The 20,039-nt window shown below is 31.9% G+C and overlaps 1 protein-coding gene across 1 annotated transcript in view; it reads right to left on the bottom strand.

Moving 5' to 3' along the window:
* Positions 1–11,127: 11,127 nt before the first annotated feature.
* LOC129216297 (tachykinin-like peptides receptor 99D) overlaps positions 11,128–20,039 on the bottom strand; it is a 48,072-nt gene continuing 39,160 nt past the window's right edge. The window contains exons 2-4 of the mRNA XM_054850507.1: positions 19,506–19,606; positions 15,523–15,613; positions 11,128–11,133 (exon numbers count right to left, since the gene is read on the bottom strand). Coding sequence (XP_054706482.1) covers positions 11,128–11,133; positions 15,523–15,613; positions 19,506–19,606 — 198 coding nt within the window. The remainder of the gene's footprint in view (positions 11,134–15,522; positions 15,614–19,505; positions 19,607–20,039) is intronic.

Genomic DNA, 20,039 nt, shown 5'->3' with positions numbered 1-20,039 from the left:
GCGAACTAATTTTCGAATGCGTTTTTTTTTTTCGATATTCAGGTACATAATTTGATTTTGCAGGATTTTTCCATTGTGTTTTCTTTTTTCTTATTTCTTCAAAGTTTCTTTTCGTTCTTATTGTTGAAGATAGTGACTTATCTAAGTAAATTATTTAATTTTTATATTATGCAATTGTGATTGTTATTTATAACGTTTGTATTACAGTAGTGATTATTTGGCGAAACATTTTAAATTTCAGAAAAAAAAAACCGCTTCAGTCGCTAAAGGGCCGGATTACGGTGGCGTGGTTACATGGCGTGTTAAGCGATGAACTATACAGTTGAAGGATTTTTTTGAGTTTTAAAGCTATTGTTAATCTTTCTATGTGTTTTGGCGAATAGTTTTAAGTTCCAAAGATAATTAAATAGGTTTTTGAAAGGGTGTACACGCACTTTGGTTGAAGAAAACTACACCCACTCTCATTTGGTTGATGACACAAAGTTGTATCAGCCGTTACGATTGTGTTCTCTAAACAAGATCAAGAGTATACGTAGATACGCATGCACAAATCAGAGCTTGAGCCAGGTAGGCTTACGCTCTTGTGACTCTTAAATAAGTTGAAGTCGGATATGCCTGTATCCAAAAGTAAAAGGAAATAAAACAAGTTGATGCATGCATCACATGACTTCCTTTTACATCAACATAATGTTATTTCTCCATTATAGGCAATGTTAATGTTGGCAACAAAACTTGACGGCCAAAAGACTGGCAATGTATCGCCAAGTGTTCGCCAAATTATAACACCACTTGAGTTTGCATCGAAATTAACAATATTTCCCCCAAAAAAAGGGGCAAAAACCCCCATTAGAGACACCGGATTGCAACCAAAAGAGGAGGTGCACAACTAGACTCCACTAGGAGTCTACATACCAAATTTCAACTGTCTAGGATATACCGTTCTTGAGTTATGCGACATACATATGCACATACAGACGTAACGAGAAAATTCGTTGTAATTAACTCGAGAATCGTCATTATGGCTATTTCGCGTGTCTATATGTTCTTAGGCACTTATCCACATCTGGTTGAGTCGAAAAAAAACTTAATATTTATTCGGGGGTGAATAAAATTGAAATTAAGGTCGATTTTTGAGTGGAAATTTTTTCGCGAATACAATACTTCCTTTTTTTTGTAAAAGGAAGTAAAAATGTAGTTACGTTTGTGTGACCCTAAGCTCCCGATATTATAATAGTTATGTATCTGAGTGAATGCGAGACTTGTTAACAAAATACTCGAATATTTGAAATAAAAAATAATAATGATTTGAACTTTTACATCTTGAATTCAAATTATGTTTTCCGCAATCACGAGTGTGTGTGTGTGTGTAGGCGTGTGTGTTTGTGTGTGTGTGGGGGGGTGGGGGTATGTTTGCTTCTGTGTGTGGGGATATGTGTATGTGTGTGTAGACATGTGTGTTTGTGTGTGTGAGTGGGTAGTTGTGCGCCAATATATTATGGCCAGAATATGAAATAAAAGGAAAAGCAGTTTTCCCCCTCGAAAGAATATTTAGTTTCTTGATGCCTGTTTATTCCATATTCCAGATCATTTCACATTTAACGTTACTAATTCAAAATATTAAGGTTATTTCTTGAAAAAATGAGAGACAAAAAGTTTAAAACAATTGAAGCTGCTAAAATTGAGGGACGGTTTAATTTCAACCGCAGGCATTAAAATTATTTTCCTATAACTTTTTATGAAACTAAACGTTGTACGAGTGGCTGAGACGGGTCAAGAGCTTGATTTATTTTTTCAGTGACGCAACCTCCAATTTTTGTTTTAAAAGCGTATTCTGACTAAGTACTTTATTAACAACAACCTCACGTGGTTTCTATGCTTCTTAGTTTTGGAAGACGTCAAGTAGAGAACAAATGATTTCTGAATGTAAGGAAAGGTGAAAAAACCATTGTTTTTTTTGTAGTAAATATGATATGGGGTAGATTTTTACATGTAATTTTGGTCCAAAAACTAACCCATAAACACTCCTTGATTTTTTTTTTTGGTATAAATGCCGCAATAAGTCAATAGCCAATTGAAAGAACTGATTCATTTAATGTACACAGTCAGATTGATTTATTTCTTTTTCTAAGTTATTGGAAACCTCGTGAAGATCTTCATCACGTATGTGCTTTGAACTGGCAAGATTCCAAACAGCATTTCAATTCCAACGGCTACGTGACATCATGATCTCTCATCTATACGTTCATAACACTTCAGTGGCTTTAATTAAATTTACCAGCTAAAGCGTATTAATGAAAGTAATAGCCTTTTTTTATTTATTTTTATTTGTTTTCTTCAAATGTTTCAATGACCCTATGTATTGAACTTGTTTAACTTTTTAGCATATGTCTTCAAATTTTTCACTTCACATTTTCCGTCAAGCACACGAATTAAAATGAAGTGGTTTAAAAAAAGAGGCTGTAAAATTCTAAAAGTAAACGTTTGCATGATTTTTTAATGATGGGGTTGTTTTCTTCAGTCAAAGTAGTACTTTTAGTCAATGAAATTGATAGAATAAGCAAAAAAATAAATAAATAAATAAATAAAATGGACACAGAAAATTCTTTCATTTTCCCAACAGTTATTTTTTAATAAATTTCTTGAAATGTCCGATTTTTTAAAGAATTCGTGGTCTTTATGACGTCACAAATGATATACTTTTGGCTTATATGTTTGCCGCGATTCCAACTTACGATAATCAAGAAGAGAATGGGGTTGTTTCAAAAATTTTAAAAGTATATTTTCTGAAAGAGAATGCTTGAAAACATAAGATCTGACCATTTTTTTAAATAATTTGTTTAAGTTTAATATTTTTAAAAAAATACTTAAATCGGTGCGCTTTCATTGTTTACGCTTTCTGCCGATGACATCACAAATGATGAAATTCTATTCAGTGTAGTGGTATTTAATTCTCATCTTTACTTACTTGTATTGGCAACGATGTAGTTGATAGCAAGTGTAGAGCGCAATTTTAATTCGCTTCTTGATTATCATAACGTGGAAACGCTGTAGAAAGATGCGCCAAAGAGCACCATTTATGATGTCATCAAGACCACGCCTTGTTTGAAAAAGTGAACATTTTAAAAAATTAATTAAAAAAGAACTGTTGGGAAAATAAAAATATTTTCTGGGTCCATGCTTTTCTCTTTTTTTTTTTTTTTTGCTTATTCTATCAATTTCAGTGACAAAAAGTACTAATTTTGACTAAAGGAAACAACCGCATTAAAATTGCGTTCTACGCTTGCTATCAACCATATCCTTGCCAATACACGTGAGTAAAGATGCGAATGAATATTTTGCTCTGTGAATGGCAACATAGACTGGCATTTCATCATTTGTGATATCATCAGCAGAAGCCGTAAACAATGAAAGCGGCCCGATTTAAGGATTTTTTTTTTTACAAATATTAAAATTAAACAAATTATTTTAAAAAAATGGTCAGATCCTATGTTTTTAAGCATACTCTTTCAGAAAGAAGTAATTTTAAAGTTTTTGAAACAACCCCATTCATATTTACTCTTTTTATAGAATTTATTTAACAAACATTAATCAACTTATGAATTCCAACAGTAACAGAAGGACAGTTTTACAAAAAAAATCGATGCATTTCTGTCTGTGAGCATATCAAAGTACATATTTTTTCAAAAACTGATGCAAAGATTTTTATACACATCATAGTAAGTTGCTAAAAAAGCCAAAGCCGAGAATTTTTCGCTAGTAACTGTTTTTAAATCAAATTTTAAAAACGGTAACGGAAGGACATTTTTGCGACATGATTTTCACGCTATCATGTTCTTCCCAAAAGTTCAGTCAAAATGTAAAAGGGAAAATTCTATAAAAATTAGAGCACATATAGGAGCGTTAAGTCGTTACAATTCTACCTTTAGTTTAAAAAAATAATTATTATAAGCATATAAATTATGTATTTGTTAAGGGTAACGGAAGGACAAGAAGTCCAAAGCAAATAACTTGGAAAATTTCAACTTACAAACATTTATTCAGCTGATTCAGCGGTCTGAAACAAAGATATCTAATGCCTGAGCCATTTGTTATAATTCTGAATTCTTTAACAATTCAATAATTTTATCATAAACCGTAGAACATTTATCTTCTTTCTCATGGAATACAAAAAATCATTCCCACATTATTATGCATTGCTGTCCAACATTGCTGTTTGTTAATTTCTTTCCCTTCCATCCAACTAGAAACATTTGGCACATTCTTATGATTTGGTGTTTTAGATTTAGCAGTATCTTCATTTTTAACATTATTTATAACTGAGAATCTGTTGACTTTGAATTGAAATCTCGTTCGATTTGTTGAAGTACTTACTATATTCAATAACATAACTTGTTACAGGATTCAAATAGTGCACATTTTTTGTGTCAGGATGAGAATCGATCTTTTTGTATCCTTTTTCCTCCATCTTTTTGACAGTTGATCTATGAATTTACTGATCTCTTTGCAGTGCGTTTAACGGTTAAATCAGTGCTCTCAACAGTCCTTTCCTGTGACTTGTGACAACAAATCTTAAAGCAGTTTCAATATTGTATTGTTCCAATGTAAATTTCAAGTTTTTAAGGATATGTTTCTGCTTAAATTGGCTTGTCATATCACAAACATGTCACAAAAATGATTTTCTTATGCATAGGAGTTTTAAGTGTAGTTTTTATGATTTTCATTACATACAATAGAAAAAATAAAATCACGAAACATTTTTAAAAAAAATGGCTGAAAGTTTTTTTAATCAAAAGCACACATAATTTTTGTACAAATATTACTTATATATGTTTTAAATGTGACTACTAACTTTGAACAATAGTTTTATACTAGTATTCTAAAATTTTACCCCGTATCCGCTAACAGTTAAATATCCTTCCGTTACCGTATTTTTTTGTCCTTCCGTTATCATTAAAAACCATATAAATTAAATATCCATTAAAATTATAGCTATGCCTTCTTGACGAGGAGGCATAATTCTGCTTTGCATAAAAAAACATGAGTTACTATACCCAATAGGTTATTGGTAAACTAACTGAAATGTAGTATTTTGGTAGCGGAAGGACATCAAATTGTCACCTTAGAAATAGGCCTATTTCATGGTTGAAAAATAAAGAATTTTTAAATTACTTAACAAAAAATGTAACTAGACATTCAAAAGACAAAAGTTAACCTATATATCATATTCTCATAATAAGTGTATTAAAATTACAGTATGTAACAAAAAAGAGATTTTTTGCTCTGTAAAAATACAAAGAGAAAACTTGATTTTGCCTTTGATTTTCTGGAAGTCATCAAACTATTCGGAGAAAACAGGTTAAGATTCAAGAAGTTCATTTATTTCTGAAGAGAATGATATATGGCAAGTGACAGAATATTAAGTTTTAAAATTCAAGTGTCATGTCGCCTTTTTGCTGGAATTCACCATCTAGTGTGAGTGCTTCATATGTTTTCTTCTTCAGTTCTAAATTTTTCCTCTCAGAACGCCCCCCCCCCCCTCAAAGATGTACCACTAAGCGCCGAGATTCTGCAGGTAACTGCAGATCACTACATGAAAATCACAGAAGATTTTGAGGTTGAGTCTAACCTACTAGCTTAATTATGTATTATTTTCGTACTCTTTCAATAACACTGAAATATTGATTTTGAAGAACTTTTATGATTAGAAAAAAATCAAGCAAAACTCTTCGACACTGCTCAACTTTCAATATTATAAGTAAGCATTTCATGAAGCAGTTGTTATAAGCGTTGAACGTGTAATGTAAATAAATACTTAAGAACAAGTCAATCATATTTTCATATCGTTTTTATTACATTTCTTATACCTAATTTCTACTTTATACATACATATCCAAAAACAAATTTATTAATGATTTGGTGAAATTCATTTTGAAAAATATGGAAACCTTTCCATAGAAAATAAAAATCAGCGAAGAAATAAACAATAAGAAGCTGAAAAAAAAATTTGAAATAAAAAAAAAAAATTATTTTCTTCAGATTGTAAAACGCCAAGAATATCAATCATTTCAGCTCATTCCTTGCGATAGAAAGAAAAAGAACACGAGACGTGAAAAATAAACCAGCGCATGACAAAAGGGATGGTAAATAAATTTATTCAGATATTTTCTATACTAATATTATAAAGAGAGAGGGCGGATTTTTGTGTGTTTATATGTTCCAGGTAATCTCCGGAACCACTGCAACTATTTGAAAAAGTCCTTCATTATATGAAAGGTGCTTTCTTACTGAGTGACATAGGCTATAATTCGAAACAAATCTATTAAATAGTTCTTTTTCTTATTCCAATTTAGGTCCAAATTTCACATAAATTCCCAAATATGGGAGTGAAAAATTACTTGCACATATTAATATTATATATCGTTAAAAAGGGTAGAATTGTTTGCGTTCTAAACAATGTTTCAATGCTCTAACTTAATTACGACGGGAGTAATTTATGTTTTTAGCTCGAACTTGTTTTGGCTTAGCTGAAATTTAGGCACTACTTTCTTCATTAAATCTATCAATAAAAAGTGAAGAAATTGTCCCATAGTTTTCTTTTTGACGACATTGGAAAAAGCGACATATTTTACTCTAGATCTCTCCCGACCTTTGGTCGAAAAACTTAGCTTCTACCTTCAAAGAAAAAAAGCGTTTTTGAATCAAATTCGAAAAATGTTATTTTCATTCAGGTTGTCAACCAATTTATTTTCGCGTTCCCACGGTTACGCTTTTTGAATCCATTGTTTCTTTCCCTATTATGCATTTAATTTCTTTAACTTATTTTTTTTCGTGTTTCTATGGTTACGCTTTCAAAATCTGTCTTTCGCATTTTAATTTCTTAAAAGTATTTTAATATCTGTCGTCATTTTTTGGAAGGGTAATGTTGCATGGTGTTTTTTTTTTTTTTTTTTTTTTTTTTTTTTTTTTTTTTTTTAAAGCCTAATTGTTGAATTTTTGTCACTTGACACAATTTTTATTCTCAAGGTAGACCGAGCAACGCAGCTCTTAATATATAAAGATTTGAAAGCTACTGTTAATATGATTTTATATTTTTTTATTTGTTTAGCGAACCAAAGAAAAAACACCAACTTCACTCGCAAAAGGGGTTCCGGTAGTGTAGGCGCTTGGCGCGTTAGGCGCTGAGCAGTTCAGTCTAGGATTATTGTTTTAAAGCAACCGTTAATGTAATTTATTGTTTTGGCGATTTTGATTTTTTTTTGAAAGAAAAGAAACTTTTGATTTGTTTTTAGCTGAGTGAAATGTACGACATTTTTTTCTTTTTTTTCTGACGATGATTTTTGAATGTTACACAGGATGTTTTTTTTTCTTTTTTTTTCCGTTAGACGGATGGAGTATGATAGCATGATTGCTGGGCGAGTTTGGCGATAAACAATAGAGTTGCGGAACTATTTTTACATTTGAAAGGTATTATTTGATGTCTTTTTTTTTATTTATTTGGCGAAATATTTTAAATTGCAGTAAAAACCGCTTCACTCGCTAAATAGAGTTTTAAAGCAACTGTAAATCTAATTTAATGATTTGACGAAAAGTTTTAAATTCCAAAGAAACTTCAATATTTTTTTTTTTTTTTTTGAAAAGGTGTGTACGCATTTTATACAAAGAACATGATCATTTCTCATAAGAGGGGGAGGGGGCGTCAATTTTTTTTATTCAACGGACTTCCATTACATGTTTAGCACGGGCATCGCTGTGAGGGTACTGCTAGTATTCAATAAAGATACTGCAGAATCTAATCAAAAAGATAGAAACTACTGTTTAATTTTTTACAAAGTTCACCTTATATGTTCTTTAAGGTATAGTTTTAAATTAAATGCTACTCCTTCAAAAATTAAATTTTATGCAAAATATATTGTTATTTAATGTAAAATACATAGCAATGAACCTATAAAGAAATATTTTTGCCTTGTACATGAAAATTTATCAAATAACGAAGAGGAGCTGAATTTCATTACTGCTCATCAAGTATTCAAATTGCAATGGTTGTATGGTAATTTTAACGATAACTCCCCCCCCCCCCCGATGAAGAAAATGTTAAACAAAATAATCCTCAAGAATAACTAATTTCAATTTAAGCAAGAAAATTTGAAATCTACTTAAAGAAAGCTTAAATGTAAGATATTGGATTAAAATTCATCACAATTAGATGTGGTATTGATGCAGAATTTAAAAATATCTTCGTATACGGCTAAATTAAAATTTTCTTTACTATTCGTGAACATAAATTAAACACAATGGGAAAAATTTAGTTACAGTGTTTATTTTATATGTAAGTAGGATTTCCCATCTACCAGATTGTTATTTTTTTTTCTTTAAGAATTATCTTTCACCAATACATTTTTAATTATCTGAAATCAACACATTTTCGATTTAACATTAAAACTGAATTATGAAGTAGGTAACGTAAGTTTATTCAAATCATATTTTATTGCACAAATTCTTTTACTTATATGAATAGATGCTTAGTTATTTACAGGGCCGATATTGAAAAAAATAATGAACCTTGTAGCTCCTGAATATAGTTTGATGACAAAGGTGTATATGATTATATGATTTCTGTGCCTCAGAGCCAGAGGGACGTAAGTCCAAAAAAAAGCGGTTTTCTGTTTATTAGTGCACTGTATGTAGAAGCCAATGCCGCATCAAGCCATGTGAACGTTATTCTTTAAAAAAAAAAAATCCTTTTGATTTTTTTTTTTTTTTTTTTTTTTTTTGGGGGGGGGGGGGGTCAGGGTTAAATGAGCGCGCGTCCCATCCTTTGCATGGGCCAGAAAAAAGGTTTTCCTCTTTGCTGTAAAATTATCATAATGTGACATACGTCGTTCTGGCTCTGAGGTACAGGTTTGTTCTGGCTAAGGCCAATATATATATGAGTCGACGCATCAGCTTTAGGTCAGCCATTTTGGATCGGAGCGCGTGTTTGCGTGGTTGTCTTTTCTCGCAAGTTATCGCGTTTGGTGATTTTTCACTGCGATCAATTATTCCCAACTCCAATAAACTATAGGGGGCGCTATAGCCACAGTCTAATGGCGGATGAAAAAGGTTAAACAAACTCATGTCGTAACTTATAACTTGCTTTGACACTTAGTGAATGACAGTATTTTTTCATCGTGTTTGTGGGAAATTTTCTTTTCTATTCTTCTGAAATTACATTATACCACAAACTCTCTGAAGCCTGTAATTTACCCCAAAGAAAACACGTGGAATGGAATGCTTTGCCTTTTTCTTTAGTATTATTAATCACCGCAAGGTAGCGTATTCAAGCTCTGGAGTTGCGAATTAGCGACACGTGAATTGTTTATTAAATAAAATATTATTTTTGGTCAAATTTAGCGAAACCCGAGACATTGGTGTGGTAACCCTAGCTCAGCAACATTGAAAAATCCGATCCAAAATGGCTAAACTTAAGCTGATGCGTCAGCCTATCTATATAGCGGCTCTAGTTCTGGCAGTCGAAAACTGTACCCTCCAAACCAGGGGTCGGAGGTCATTTTAAGTAGGATCCCAATGCTTTCGAAAACTTTTCAAAAAGGTCCAGGCGAAAAAAATGCCTTGCAATTCTTTACCTTCAGTTTGGACTCCAAAATTATTATCACTCTCAGGTTAACTAAATTTTCTGAGTCTTTCAATGTATTTTGACTTTTTAAATTATTCTTCTCTCATGCAACTACACCTAATCCAACGTTTGACTCTTTCTGAATCCTCCGAGTTAGATAATTCTATTTTGTATTTTCTCAGTTTCGAAAAAAGGTCCGACCCCCCCGGGTAACAGACACCAAAAAAGCTAATGATACTTAGTAAAAGACAGGATGAGTAAAGGATGAGTAATGAACAAAAATCCTTTTTTCTCTTCAAAATTTGCAAACGTTCAGTATTTTTGAACTAAAGCCATGTTGAATTCAAATGAACTTCAAATGCACTTTCAAACACCAGCAGACCTCATGTTAGCTGTACATAACCTTCCACCACAGCTTTGTAAATACCAACTGGCTCTTAAAATTCACTTTGATAATACTAGATGATTGCGACGTATTTATGGGCCACAGTAACCTCATTTTAACCAACCTAAAGTTCTTATTGTTTAAATCCAAATTTATGACTGTCTGTTACTGGTGCCGTTACCATCTTTGTATTTAAAAATCAACGGAAAAAAATACTTTAACGGTTTGAGATTTTGCAAGTGAGGTTCACACAAGGAGCAGTTTGCTTATTTAAAGACTGTGTGTTTCAGGTAGGCGCCGTAAGTTCTGAGCTATATTTTTTCCTTAAAAGTTTCTCAAAAGTATCATGTGAGCTTTACATGATAACTAAGTAAAGGGCTCAAATCAGACAATCAATGTAAAAAACATGATGAACTAGAAAACTAATTGAGACAAACATAACCTGGCAGCGTAGCAATATTAAGATTAAGATCTTCGTTGCCTTCACGATACTGCCAGGTTAGGTTGTCCGAACTATGGTGCATTAAAAATAATGATAAGGATGATAACAGAAGGTATTGCTACCACAAAAGAACATTTTAAAGTAATTTAACCACCCAAAGGTAATGTTATTTACAGAAGAATATTCTAAAGTAATTTGTTTGTGTAAATTATGCTTTCAAAAAAGTTTTGGTACATCAATTTTTAATCGATCACAATCAGCCAATAATTCCCGATCGCCGCTCCAAACCATCAAAACTCAACCTTAACACCTCAGTTCGGAAACAGCAGCGACAAAAGTATCTTATCTTAGTCTCACCGCCTTCTTGCTATTAAATGCAAAAAAAAGAAAAAAAGACAAATATAAGCAGTGTTAATACAAAATCTGTACCATTAATATTTTGATAATTTTGTCCACGTATCGGACAAAACTGCTGTATGCTTTCTTTTATGTCATACCTTTAAACGCTTCATATTCATTTTCGAGTTCAAATTTAAAAAAAAAACTTAGCAGTTATCAGAATTGTATTTATTTTCATTACTGAAATAATAAATAGAATAAAGATCATTTTTAGAAACATTATGTAACAAGTGAAATAACCAAGGGAACTGAGACGAGGCAATGGTAATTTGATTTCCTCAAGTCCTTTTAGATCTGTGGGAATATAAAAACAGCATTAGGAAATACCAAAGAAAAGACACAATAAAGTTCGTCGAAATAGTTGTAACAGCTGCAGCGCTACTGCATCAAAGTGGAGCTGCGGCACTCATAAAGAGTGATGAAAGAGAAACCCATTTTCCGGACATGAAATTTTAAGGAGTATGAAAGGATGCTGAATAATGAACAACGTACGAAATGTTGATATAAGGAGAGAAATGAAAGTGATGACAATATAATATATAAGGTAAAGAACTACCGAGATAAGGAGAAACGCATCTTAATACGGATATATATAGATCAGGGCTGTCCAACTGCCAAGAGCCCACGGGACAGAATTCCGGTCACTAATCACCTGTCGGGCCGCAGTTTGAAAATGTTTAACAATAACCTCTTTCCTCTTATACAATAACAATTAATAGTTGAATTATTAATAATAAAACATTGAAACAGAAGGATTATAAAGCAATTTGCTTACATTTTAATGGGAAAACTGAGGCCCATCCGCCTTCTTTACAAGGGCAGGAATGTCAACATTGATGAATAAGAAGTTGGCGGGCCGCACAATATGTGTTGCCGGGCCACATGCGGCCCGCGGGCTGCCTGTTGGACAGCCCTGATATAGATGATACTAAAGATAGCCCTCGATTACAAGCCAAAAAGGGGTTATGATGATTATGAAATATACACTTTGAACTTAATGTAAGGTTTCGTATTGGATATCTTTCAAGAAGCTTAGTGGAAGTTAATCCAACACACATGTAGAACGCACGCCCTAGAGTACAAATCAGATGAGAGAAGGTGGAGGGGAGCAGAGAAGTGAATTAAGACCGATACAGGCTTATAACCACTTAGCATTCTCTCACTGCGTTCTACATTTTACACGCATGTAAAATGTAGAAGGAAGCGAGGGAAGTGGATTAAGGTTAAAGCAAGTAACCGTGTTATGGTGCTGATGATGAGGAGAATGAAGTTGCCACTTTGAACTTGAAGGGGGTTTCGTACTGCATATCTTTCAAGAAGTTTTGTGGAGGGTCAGCCAAAACACAAGTAGAAAGCCTTTGAGTGCGAGCCAAAAGGGAAAAGGTGGAAGGCAACGAGAGAAGTGGATTAAAGTTAAAACAAGCTTATAGCAAGAAATCGTGTTATGGTGATATCGGCTTTGGTTCAAGTACGGCCCGTCCAGATTGACAAAGCTCCCAAGAGAAGCGAATAAGTCTCTGGACTGCTGCAGCTTTGCAAGGTAAGAATTGCATTCAAGGATGCTCGACTCTTATCTGCAAATCTGTCTCATACAGGATCGATGGCCATGGTTGCATCGATGCTTCTGCAGCTTTCTTAGTAATTCAGAAAGGTTCTTATAAGTTACATTAAATATACTTGATTTCCCTTGAAGAATTCAGAGTCATGACTTGCATGACAGAGGATATTTCCAAGTTTTTCAAAAAGATTCAAGGACAATTTCAGGAAGATTACTGACTTTTTACGGAAAACGATCCTGGTTTTAGTAAGATATGTTACTGGCATAAATTGGGCATGTTAGCTATCCATCATTTTCCAGAACGTTTCTGAAATCGTTTAAACAGTGTCAACTTGTGATAAAGTCAACTTGCTATTTTTTGTTGAACTGCTGACAAACGTAACTTAAGCTTAAAGTTTTCATGGAATGCTTGTGTCCTTATTTTTTACGGGTCATTTGATGAATGTACAACAATGCTAGCCAATTTTAATTATAAATTAACGAGGAAATTTGGCGCCGAACTTTTGGTTGGCCTTTTTTGGCGCATTTTCATCGCAGTTTTATGCTTTGATTCAAAATAACAAAATGTAACTCAAGAAACGAAAGAGTAAAATAAATTATTCGCTGAAAGCAACTAGCTATAAATATAATTAACCAAAATAAAATAAAAGACGTATCAAATTAATTATTCATTTAGTAATTGCACACAATCGAACAAATTTTGTGTGCTTTTGTATAGATTATATTATACGTTTTGATTAAAGTTCGTGAATAAAGACATATTTTCAGAATAGTTTTAACTAATGAACCTTTACTTCATGAATCTTTTGCCAGAGAAAATTACCGTACAGCACCTAAAGTTCAGTTTTAGAAAAAAATTAACAACAGTAATTGCACGAATGAAATATTTGTTTCTCTGTTTGCTTTTAATTAGAAGTTAATTTATGAATAAAGATTTAATAAAACTATTGAGACCGTAATTTTAGCTGACAGTTTCTACTTAAATAAAACTTTTTCTGGAAACCGCATTAAATAGAAGTTCAGGATTTGCTTTAGGAAAGGCAAAGGGCAGTTTTTCATTTTGTTGTTATATTGCACAAATTATTTGCACAATTGTGTTGCACATTTCAGACGACTGTAGAAAAAACTGATTTAAAATCTCTGTAAAAAGAAAAAGGCGAACAATATTTTCAAAAATATGGAAAACTACTCTGAAGTCGCATTGAAATAATACGAAAATTTAGACATTGAGACCGTCTTCCGTAAATTGTAATTTTTTGACAGTAAAGATAACTTTTACACAAAACGAATCCATTTTAATTACTCCTCATTCAACTTTAAAACTTTAAAATAAATAATGGAATCCAATTTTTCCATTCCAATGAATTTTCAATTTCGACTGAGAGCAACAATTCATCTCAATATATTTTAATCATCAAGTAAAATAAAGACGCATGGGAGATATTCATCTGATAAAGTTAATGACTAAAATGTTTTTCTCTAGAGAATAATCAAAAGGAAAATGTTGCCAGCTGCGAAATCAATTAAACACTAACGCGATTTTCACTGCCTACGTTTTAAAATGTTTTTATCGAAGCACCTGAAATGCAGTTGATATATCGCTTTATTACGTATCCCATCCATTATTTAAGAAAGTAATTAAAACATTTCGCTTTTGCAATTATATGCGGATAAATGATTTCGAGACTTTTGCATATTCATCAGGATATCCATTATGCATTCGATTTGAAAAAAAAAATGTCTGGAGACTTAAAAAAACTCTTATTTCTTATCGTTAAATTGTTTGATCATACAAATATATCTTCAAATGATGACAATATGCAAAACAGATCCTGCTTTGAAAAAGCAAGATTATTCTCCCCCGACTCCTCAGATTGCAAGCTTACGGAGAAGATATTTGCTTTTCAAATGTGTTCCATCAAATAGTATTATCATATTAGAAACTTGATCCTTGTAGCCAAATATTAAATCACAGAATAAAAGCGATAGCAAAATCTTAGCTAGTTATATTTATTCAAATCATGCATTTTGAAACAGCAATTCCATCTGATCCTGCATTTTGTTCCTGGAGGGCTCGTGCATGCTTATATTGAACTTCACTATATGCGTCTCAAATCACGCTAGGCTTTCGCTGTGGGAGAAAATGGTTATGCAATAAAAATGTGCTCCGAAAATGACAGCAAGCCCCTGCTTGCTGTTATTTACCGTGGGAAAACCTAGGGCACCCAGGATCCATTGAGAAGTATGTAGCGCGATTACGATGTATACATACTAGTTCTTAAAATTTGCTCAAATATAAAAACCATATTCATTAAATTACCACCCATCAGCCAGGGCTAAAGCAGAAATACATGAAAGACACCACCAGTTCAATCATTTCCAGCCGAAGACTGCAGTTTCGTGCTTATTAGCACTCATCAGCCCTATTCATATCAAGAATATACCATGCCTTGCCTTCAATCTTCGAGTTGAACCGAACCATTGCTTCGGTCACTCGTCTGGTATGTGCTAATTCTATATTAGCTACCAGTTTGTTTGGCACGCTTGGCTTCCTTAAGAGGTTTTCCATCTTCGGCTTAGTCACTTTCCTATGCCGGGCTGATGAGTGCTAATAAGCACGAAACTGCAGTCCTCGGCTGGAAATGACTGAGCTGGCGGTGTATTTCATGTATAAAAATCATACCATGCATAATCTTATTATAGAACTTTTCATGCCAAACCACATTGAAGTTATGACATTTCTAGCAAATCTTTGAAAAATTTCTACGAAGAGGTGGATTGATAGTATCGAATTGACAAGAATTTCTTTTCCCTATTATTTAATCTGAGACCCCTTGCCAGAACAACGAGGGAGAACGTAAACCCAAAGTGCTCAACCAGTAGACGTATCACAGTATATGTAGCATTTGATTTCAACTCCACAGTGTATTTGTTTAAAAATAAAAAAATAAGTAAGTTTCGATAGTTTTAACAGCATTCTGAAAATTATTTAGCCTTTGTAAGAGCTGAGGATATTATCCCTGACTCCTGAAATGCTATAGTCGTAAAATAACCATATATCCTGTAGAGAACTTAATCAAACATTTATTTTTTCAACCCCTGTATCAAAAAGTATTCATACTTACATTGTAGATAGCATAGATGAAAGGGTTGTAGCAGGAATTGCTCATGGCTAGCCAATGTGCAAAAAACCAAATGACGTTTATATACTTGTACCTGTGAAAGATAATTTTTATTAGCATTAAGATAATGAAATGACGCATAAGTCGAAAAGCAATGTGTTTAAAAGCATCTATACATATACGCAAATTATCTGCCTAGATATAGTGATTGCAATACCGGTATACCAAATACCGGTATTTCAAGCAAATTTGTAATTTTGCAATACCGGTATTTGCTCAAGCAAAATACCGGTATTTTCGGTATTAGCTGAAAATAATGAATAGTTTTAATTAAAGAATTTTCAATTTAACTTATCAAAAATCTACTAATATTTTTAATGGGCATTTCTTTTACCATTATACAGAACCCAAGTCAATCAATCTAGTGATGTAAAAATTGGGCTTCAAAAACACGAACTAATAAAATATCATTAAAGAAAAGCAGCAGGAAGATTGCAAAATGATATTGTCATTACTACATGGTGAGATGAATTACGTTTTCGTGTGCTTTTGTGCACCATGTTTTTATTTTTTCCATTTCCCTGATCACTCATTTTTCCTTTTACGAAAGTTAATTTCGAGTGTAATTTTAAATGCATTTGTCCTATTAACAATTTATTCCAACGTACCAATTTAAACACAACTTTACTTTGCTTTTAGCGCCACCAATTTAGCAATATTTTAACTATGTAGGGACAAATGTAGTGTATTCCAGACAGGGAAAAGTTACACCTGAAAATCAAAGAATATGATGATACAAACAGTTTTCAAAAAATGATGCTAGTGTAATATTTTGTTGTAAGTAAAGCATTATTTTTGCTATTATAAAATGATGTTATTGTTATTAACATTTTAAGTATTAATTGAGAAATTTTAATATTCGGTGCAGTACTTGGTTAGTTAATATTAAGCTTATTTAAATTTAGTTAATTTTTTTAGTTAATTATTTTTTTTAATTATTATTCATATGCAGTTTCATTATCTTTTCATTCATTCATTCAGTCTGAATTATTAGTTACTTTACTGATTTATTTGATCAAAAATATTTTTATAATTGAATAGAAAATATTTCAGTAGAAAATTCCTACTGCTCCATGAAAAAAAAAAATATTTTTTTCCATTTTTTAGGGCACTGATTTACTGCAAAAAATTAAAAATACTGTTTCAATGCAAATTTTACCATAAAATGCAACGTTCTTTCTTTAAGCACTGTAATTTTCAAAACAAATTTCCAATTTACTCATTTTGAAAAAGTTATGTCATATTAACTATTTCACTTTGCCCCACATTCCCCTACATCTATTCACGCGTTTCTGAACACATTAGAATGAAAGCCTGAACAGCCAAGTCACGTGTGAGACTTTCGAGCAGCATAAAACTCAGCAAAAAAAATATAAATAATAACGAGGAACTAAGTAAAACCCTTCATTTTCAAAATGAAAATGTGCACAAATAATGTATGTCCCCAAAGTGTGTAAAGGCAAAAAGTGATAATTTCCCTTTTTTTATTTTTTCAAGGTGAAAATTCGTTCTCAAAAAAATTAAAAAATCACGTTTCAAAAGTTTTTTTTAAATACATTGTTATATCTTTATGTACTTGGTAAATAAATTTCCAATCTGCTAAATTTAGATAACGTGAATTGTCTAACTATTTCAAATTAACTTACGTTCCCCCACCTTCAAAATGTCAAATGACAAATTTCACGTGGAAACACGAAAAATCAGAATCAACTAAATTTTATGCCATCTTATTTCCTCTGAAAGAATCGTTGTTTACATTAACTCCTAAGGTTTCTGCAAAATCTATATTATTTATTTAAATTCTCGTATTTCCTTTGATATACTGAGTTCAAATATGCTTTTTATACATTTTCGAGAGTTTAAGTATTTTTTCCAACCAGGATTTTATGCATTTGTTCGACATCTCGCCCACATTATCGCTATGTATATAGATGTTGTAATTGTTAGCGAATGTAAATAAAATTCTCGCACTCAAAGCGAATAAGTAAGTTTGCAAGTAAACAGCTGAAAAATAAATTAGGAAGTGTGTTTAAATATAAGGAGATGAAAAATAAATGAGTTTTACGACGTTGAAATGTACAATTACACTTGATTCCAGGAATTACGAATAAAATGTAATGCAGGGAAGCCTTTCAAATTTGGGCAACATTTAGAGAAAAATCAGATATTCTTGAAATTTCATGACGCCATAAAAGGTAACATTTTCTCCGTTGCTATAGGGATTTATCTTCGCAAAAAAAGTTCGTTTCTAATGATATGCTGCTGAAATAACACTTTTTCTTTTAAAAACATACGATTTGTTAAAGATAAAGTACTATTCCAGTATTGCAAAGATTATTCTTGTAGCCTAAAATGTTTTGGTAGGAAAACTATAACGATTAACATAGGAGAAATTATTTTTTCGCGGACGTAATCACAAATATGTAAATTTAAAAAAAATTCAATTTTGTCAGGCGGAAGAAGAAGAAATGATATTCATTTAGACCCATTTTCTAGAGTGAACACTGAATATCCAATACACAGAAAATCAATAGTTTGAATCCAAGAAATAATTAAAAAAAAAACAAAGAATAATTCCTTCTTTTTATGTTTTTGACATAAAGAGTGAATAAGCAATATTCGAATTATATATCCTGAAAAAAATTCACAAAGTTTTGTTTAGCTTGATAAGAAAATTTATTTTGTAAATACAAATATAGCTTTTTTCCGACATATTCATAATCAGAAATTATGTTAACAGTTATTTTTAAACGCCAGGATAAGTTTAAATGACCAGATAAAGTCTTAATTTTATACATTTCGCAACCAGTGAACTTTTTTTTTTTGTCTTCTCAATCTTCAGTGAACTTTTTTGTCTCAAAATCTTTAAAGTGCATTTCATAGTAGGACATTTTTCCTCCTTTATTCTGGAAATTAAACGGGAAGTTCTGTCCAGAACTAAACAAAACTACTTACCCCTGTGTAACAATATCGACTTTCTAGTATCTGATTGATATTCTCAAAATTAACTAAAATCTCTTTCTCAGAATTTTTTCACACGTAACTTTTTAACATTTTAACCTGATCTTTAAAAATAAAATATGACTCACTCATCTGAGAAATTGATGCATAAAAAAATTAACGAACAAATAAAGTAGTAGCACCTTTTAAACAAATAAGCTAATAACTTTTTTTTCCATTCAAAAAAAAAAAAAAAAAATCTTTAATCACTTTCAAAAAGGAAAAAAAAAAAGAATGAAAAATAATAAGCTCATTACAACAAATACATTATGTCAAAAAAAAAAACTTTATTTATCCCCTGTTGCCAAAACAAAAATTTAAAAACTGAATAAATATACTTTCAAAATAAATAAGAAACAACAAAATGTCAAATTTAAGAATCGGTCATTTTTTCCTCAAAGTCCGCAACTCTCTCAATGTTGATGGAGTCGGACTTATTTTGAGATAAAAGAGTCGGAGTTGGAGTCAAAGACTTTAAATTTACAAGAATCGGATTCAGTCAATTCCCCTCCATGTCTACATTTTTGCCAATGCTAGTCAGAGCCGAGGGGTCGGAGTCCAACTAATTTTTGGGTACAGGTGTCGGATTCGGAGTAGATTGCCCTGAAATTACAGGAGTTAAAGTTGGGAATTGGTCATCAAGAGCAATTTCCAACAAAGTTTGTTTGAAGCAAATCCGCCATTAAGTTCGGGATTTGTATTGATTCTTAGATTCGACATAGAAACTGATGTTAAGGGATTTGAACTGTTCAAATTGAACGCAAAATTGTTCAAATCAAAAAGAAAACTTTTACCTACAAAGTTTGTTTAAAGCAAATTCGCTTTTGAAGTTCGGGATTTATATTTGCCTTGAATTTCCCCGTAGGCGCTTTTGATAAGCTTTTTGAACTGTTTAAAATTGAAATGTATTAAGTTTTGAAACTTACTCATTTATCTGCGGCATCATTTCTTGCAAAACATTATACGTCTGAAATGGCAACCAGCATATTCCAAAGAGTGCAACTACGATAGACAGCATTTTGATGACCTGAAAGAACAAGAAAATTTAAATGATTTATACCTGAATAAATGTGCGAAATTTTATCGAATTAAAAAATATCAGAGCTAATAAACCGTAAACATGTGTATTTGCATCATTAGCGCACATTAACCTCCATACTATAACAATAATTCAGAGAGTTTTGGCAAAAACTTGAAATCAAAGTTCGAAGTTGTCAATTAACTGTAATTTATTCAGTACATCTGAGTTATAAACTCACATATTCTGCAAACATTTTTCGATAATTTATTTGAATGAAATAATTAATTTTGATAGTTATTATAAAAAAACGTAAAAAGAGAGAAAAGAAATTATCCTTTTTTTTTTTTTTTTGAAAAATTATTGAAAAACAAATTCAAAAAATGAAAGTTTTTTAAATGATTAATTCTTACGACCAAACGGCACGACCTTGAAGGTCACG

Source organism: Uloborus diversus, chromosome 2, assembly GCF_026930045.1.
Source record: "Uloborus diversus isolate 005 chromosome 2, Udiv.v.3.1, whole genome shotgun sequence".
In the NCBI taxonomy this organism is placed as follows: domain Eukaryota; kingdom Metazoa; phylum Arthropoda; class Arachnida; order Araneae; family Uloboridae; genus Uloborus; species Uloborus diversus.
This window is presented reverse-complemented; position numbering and strand designations above follow the sequence as displayed.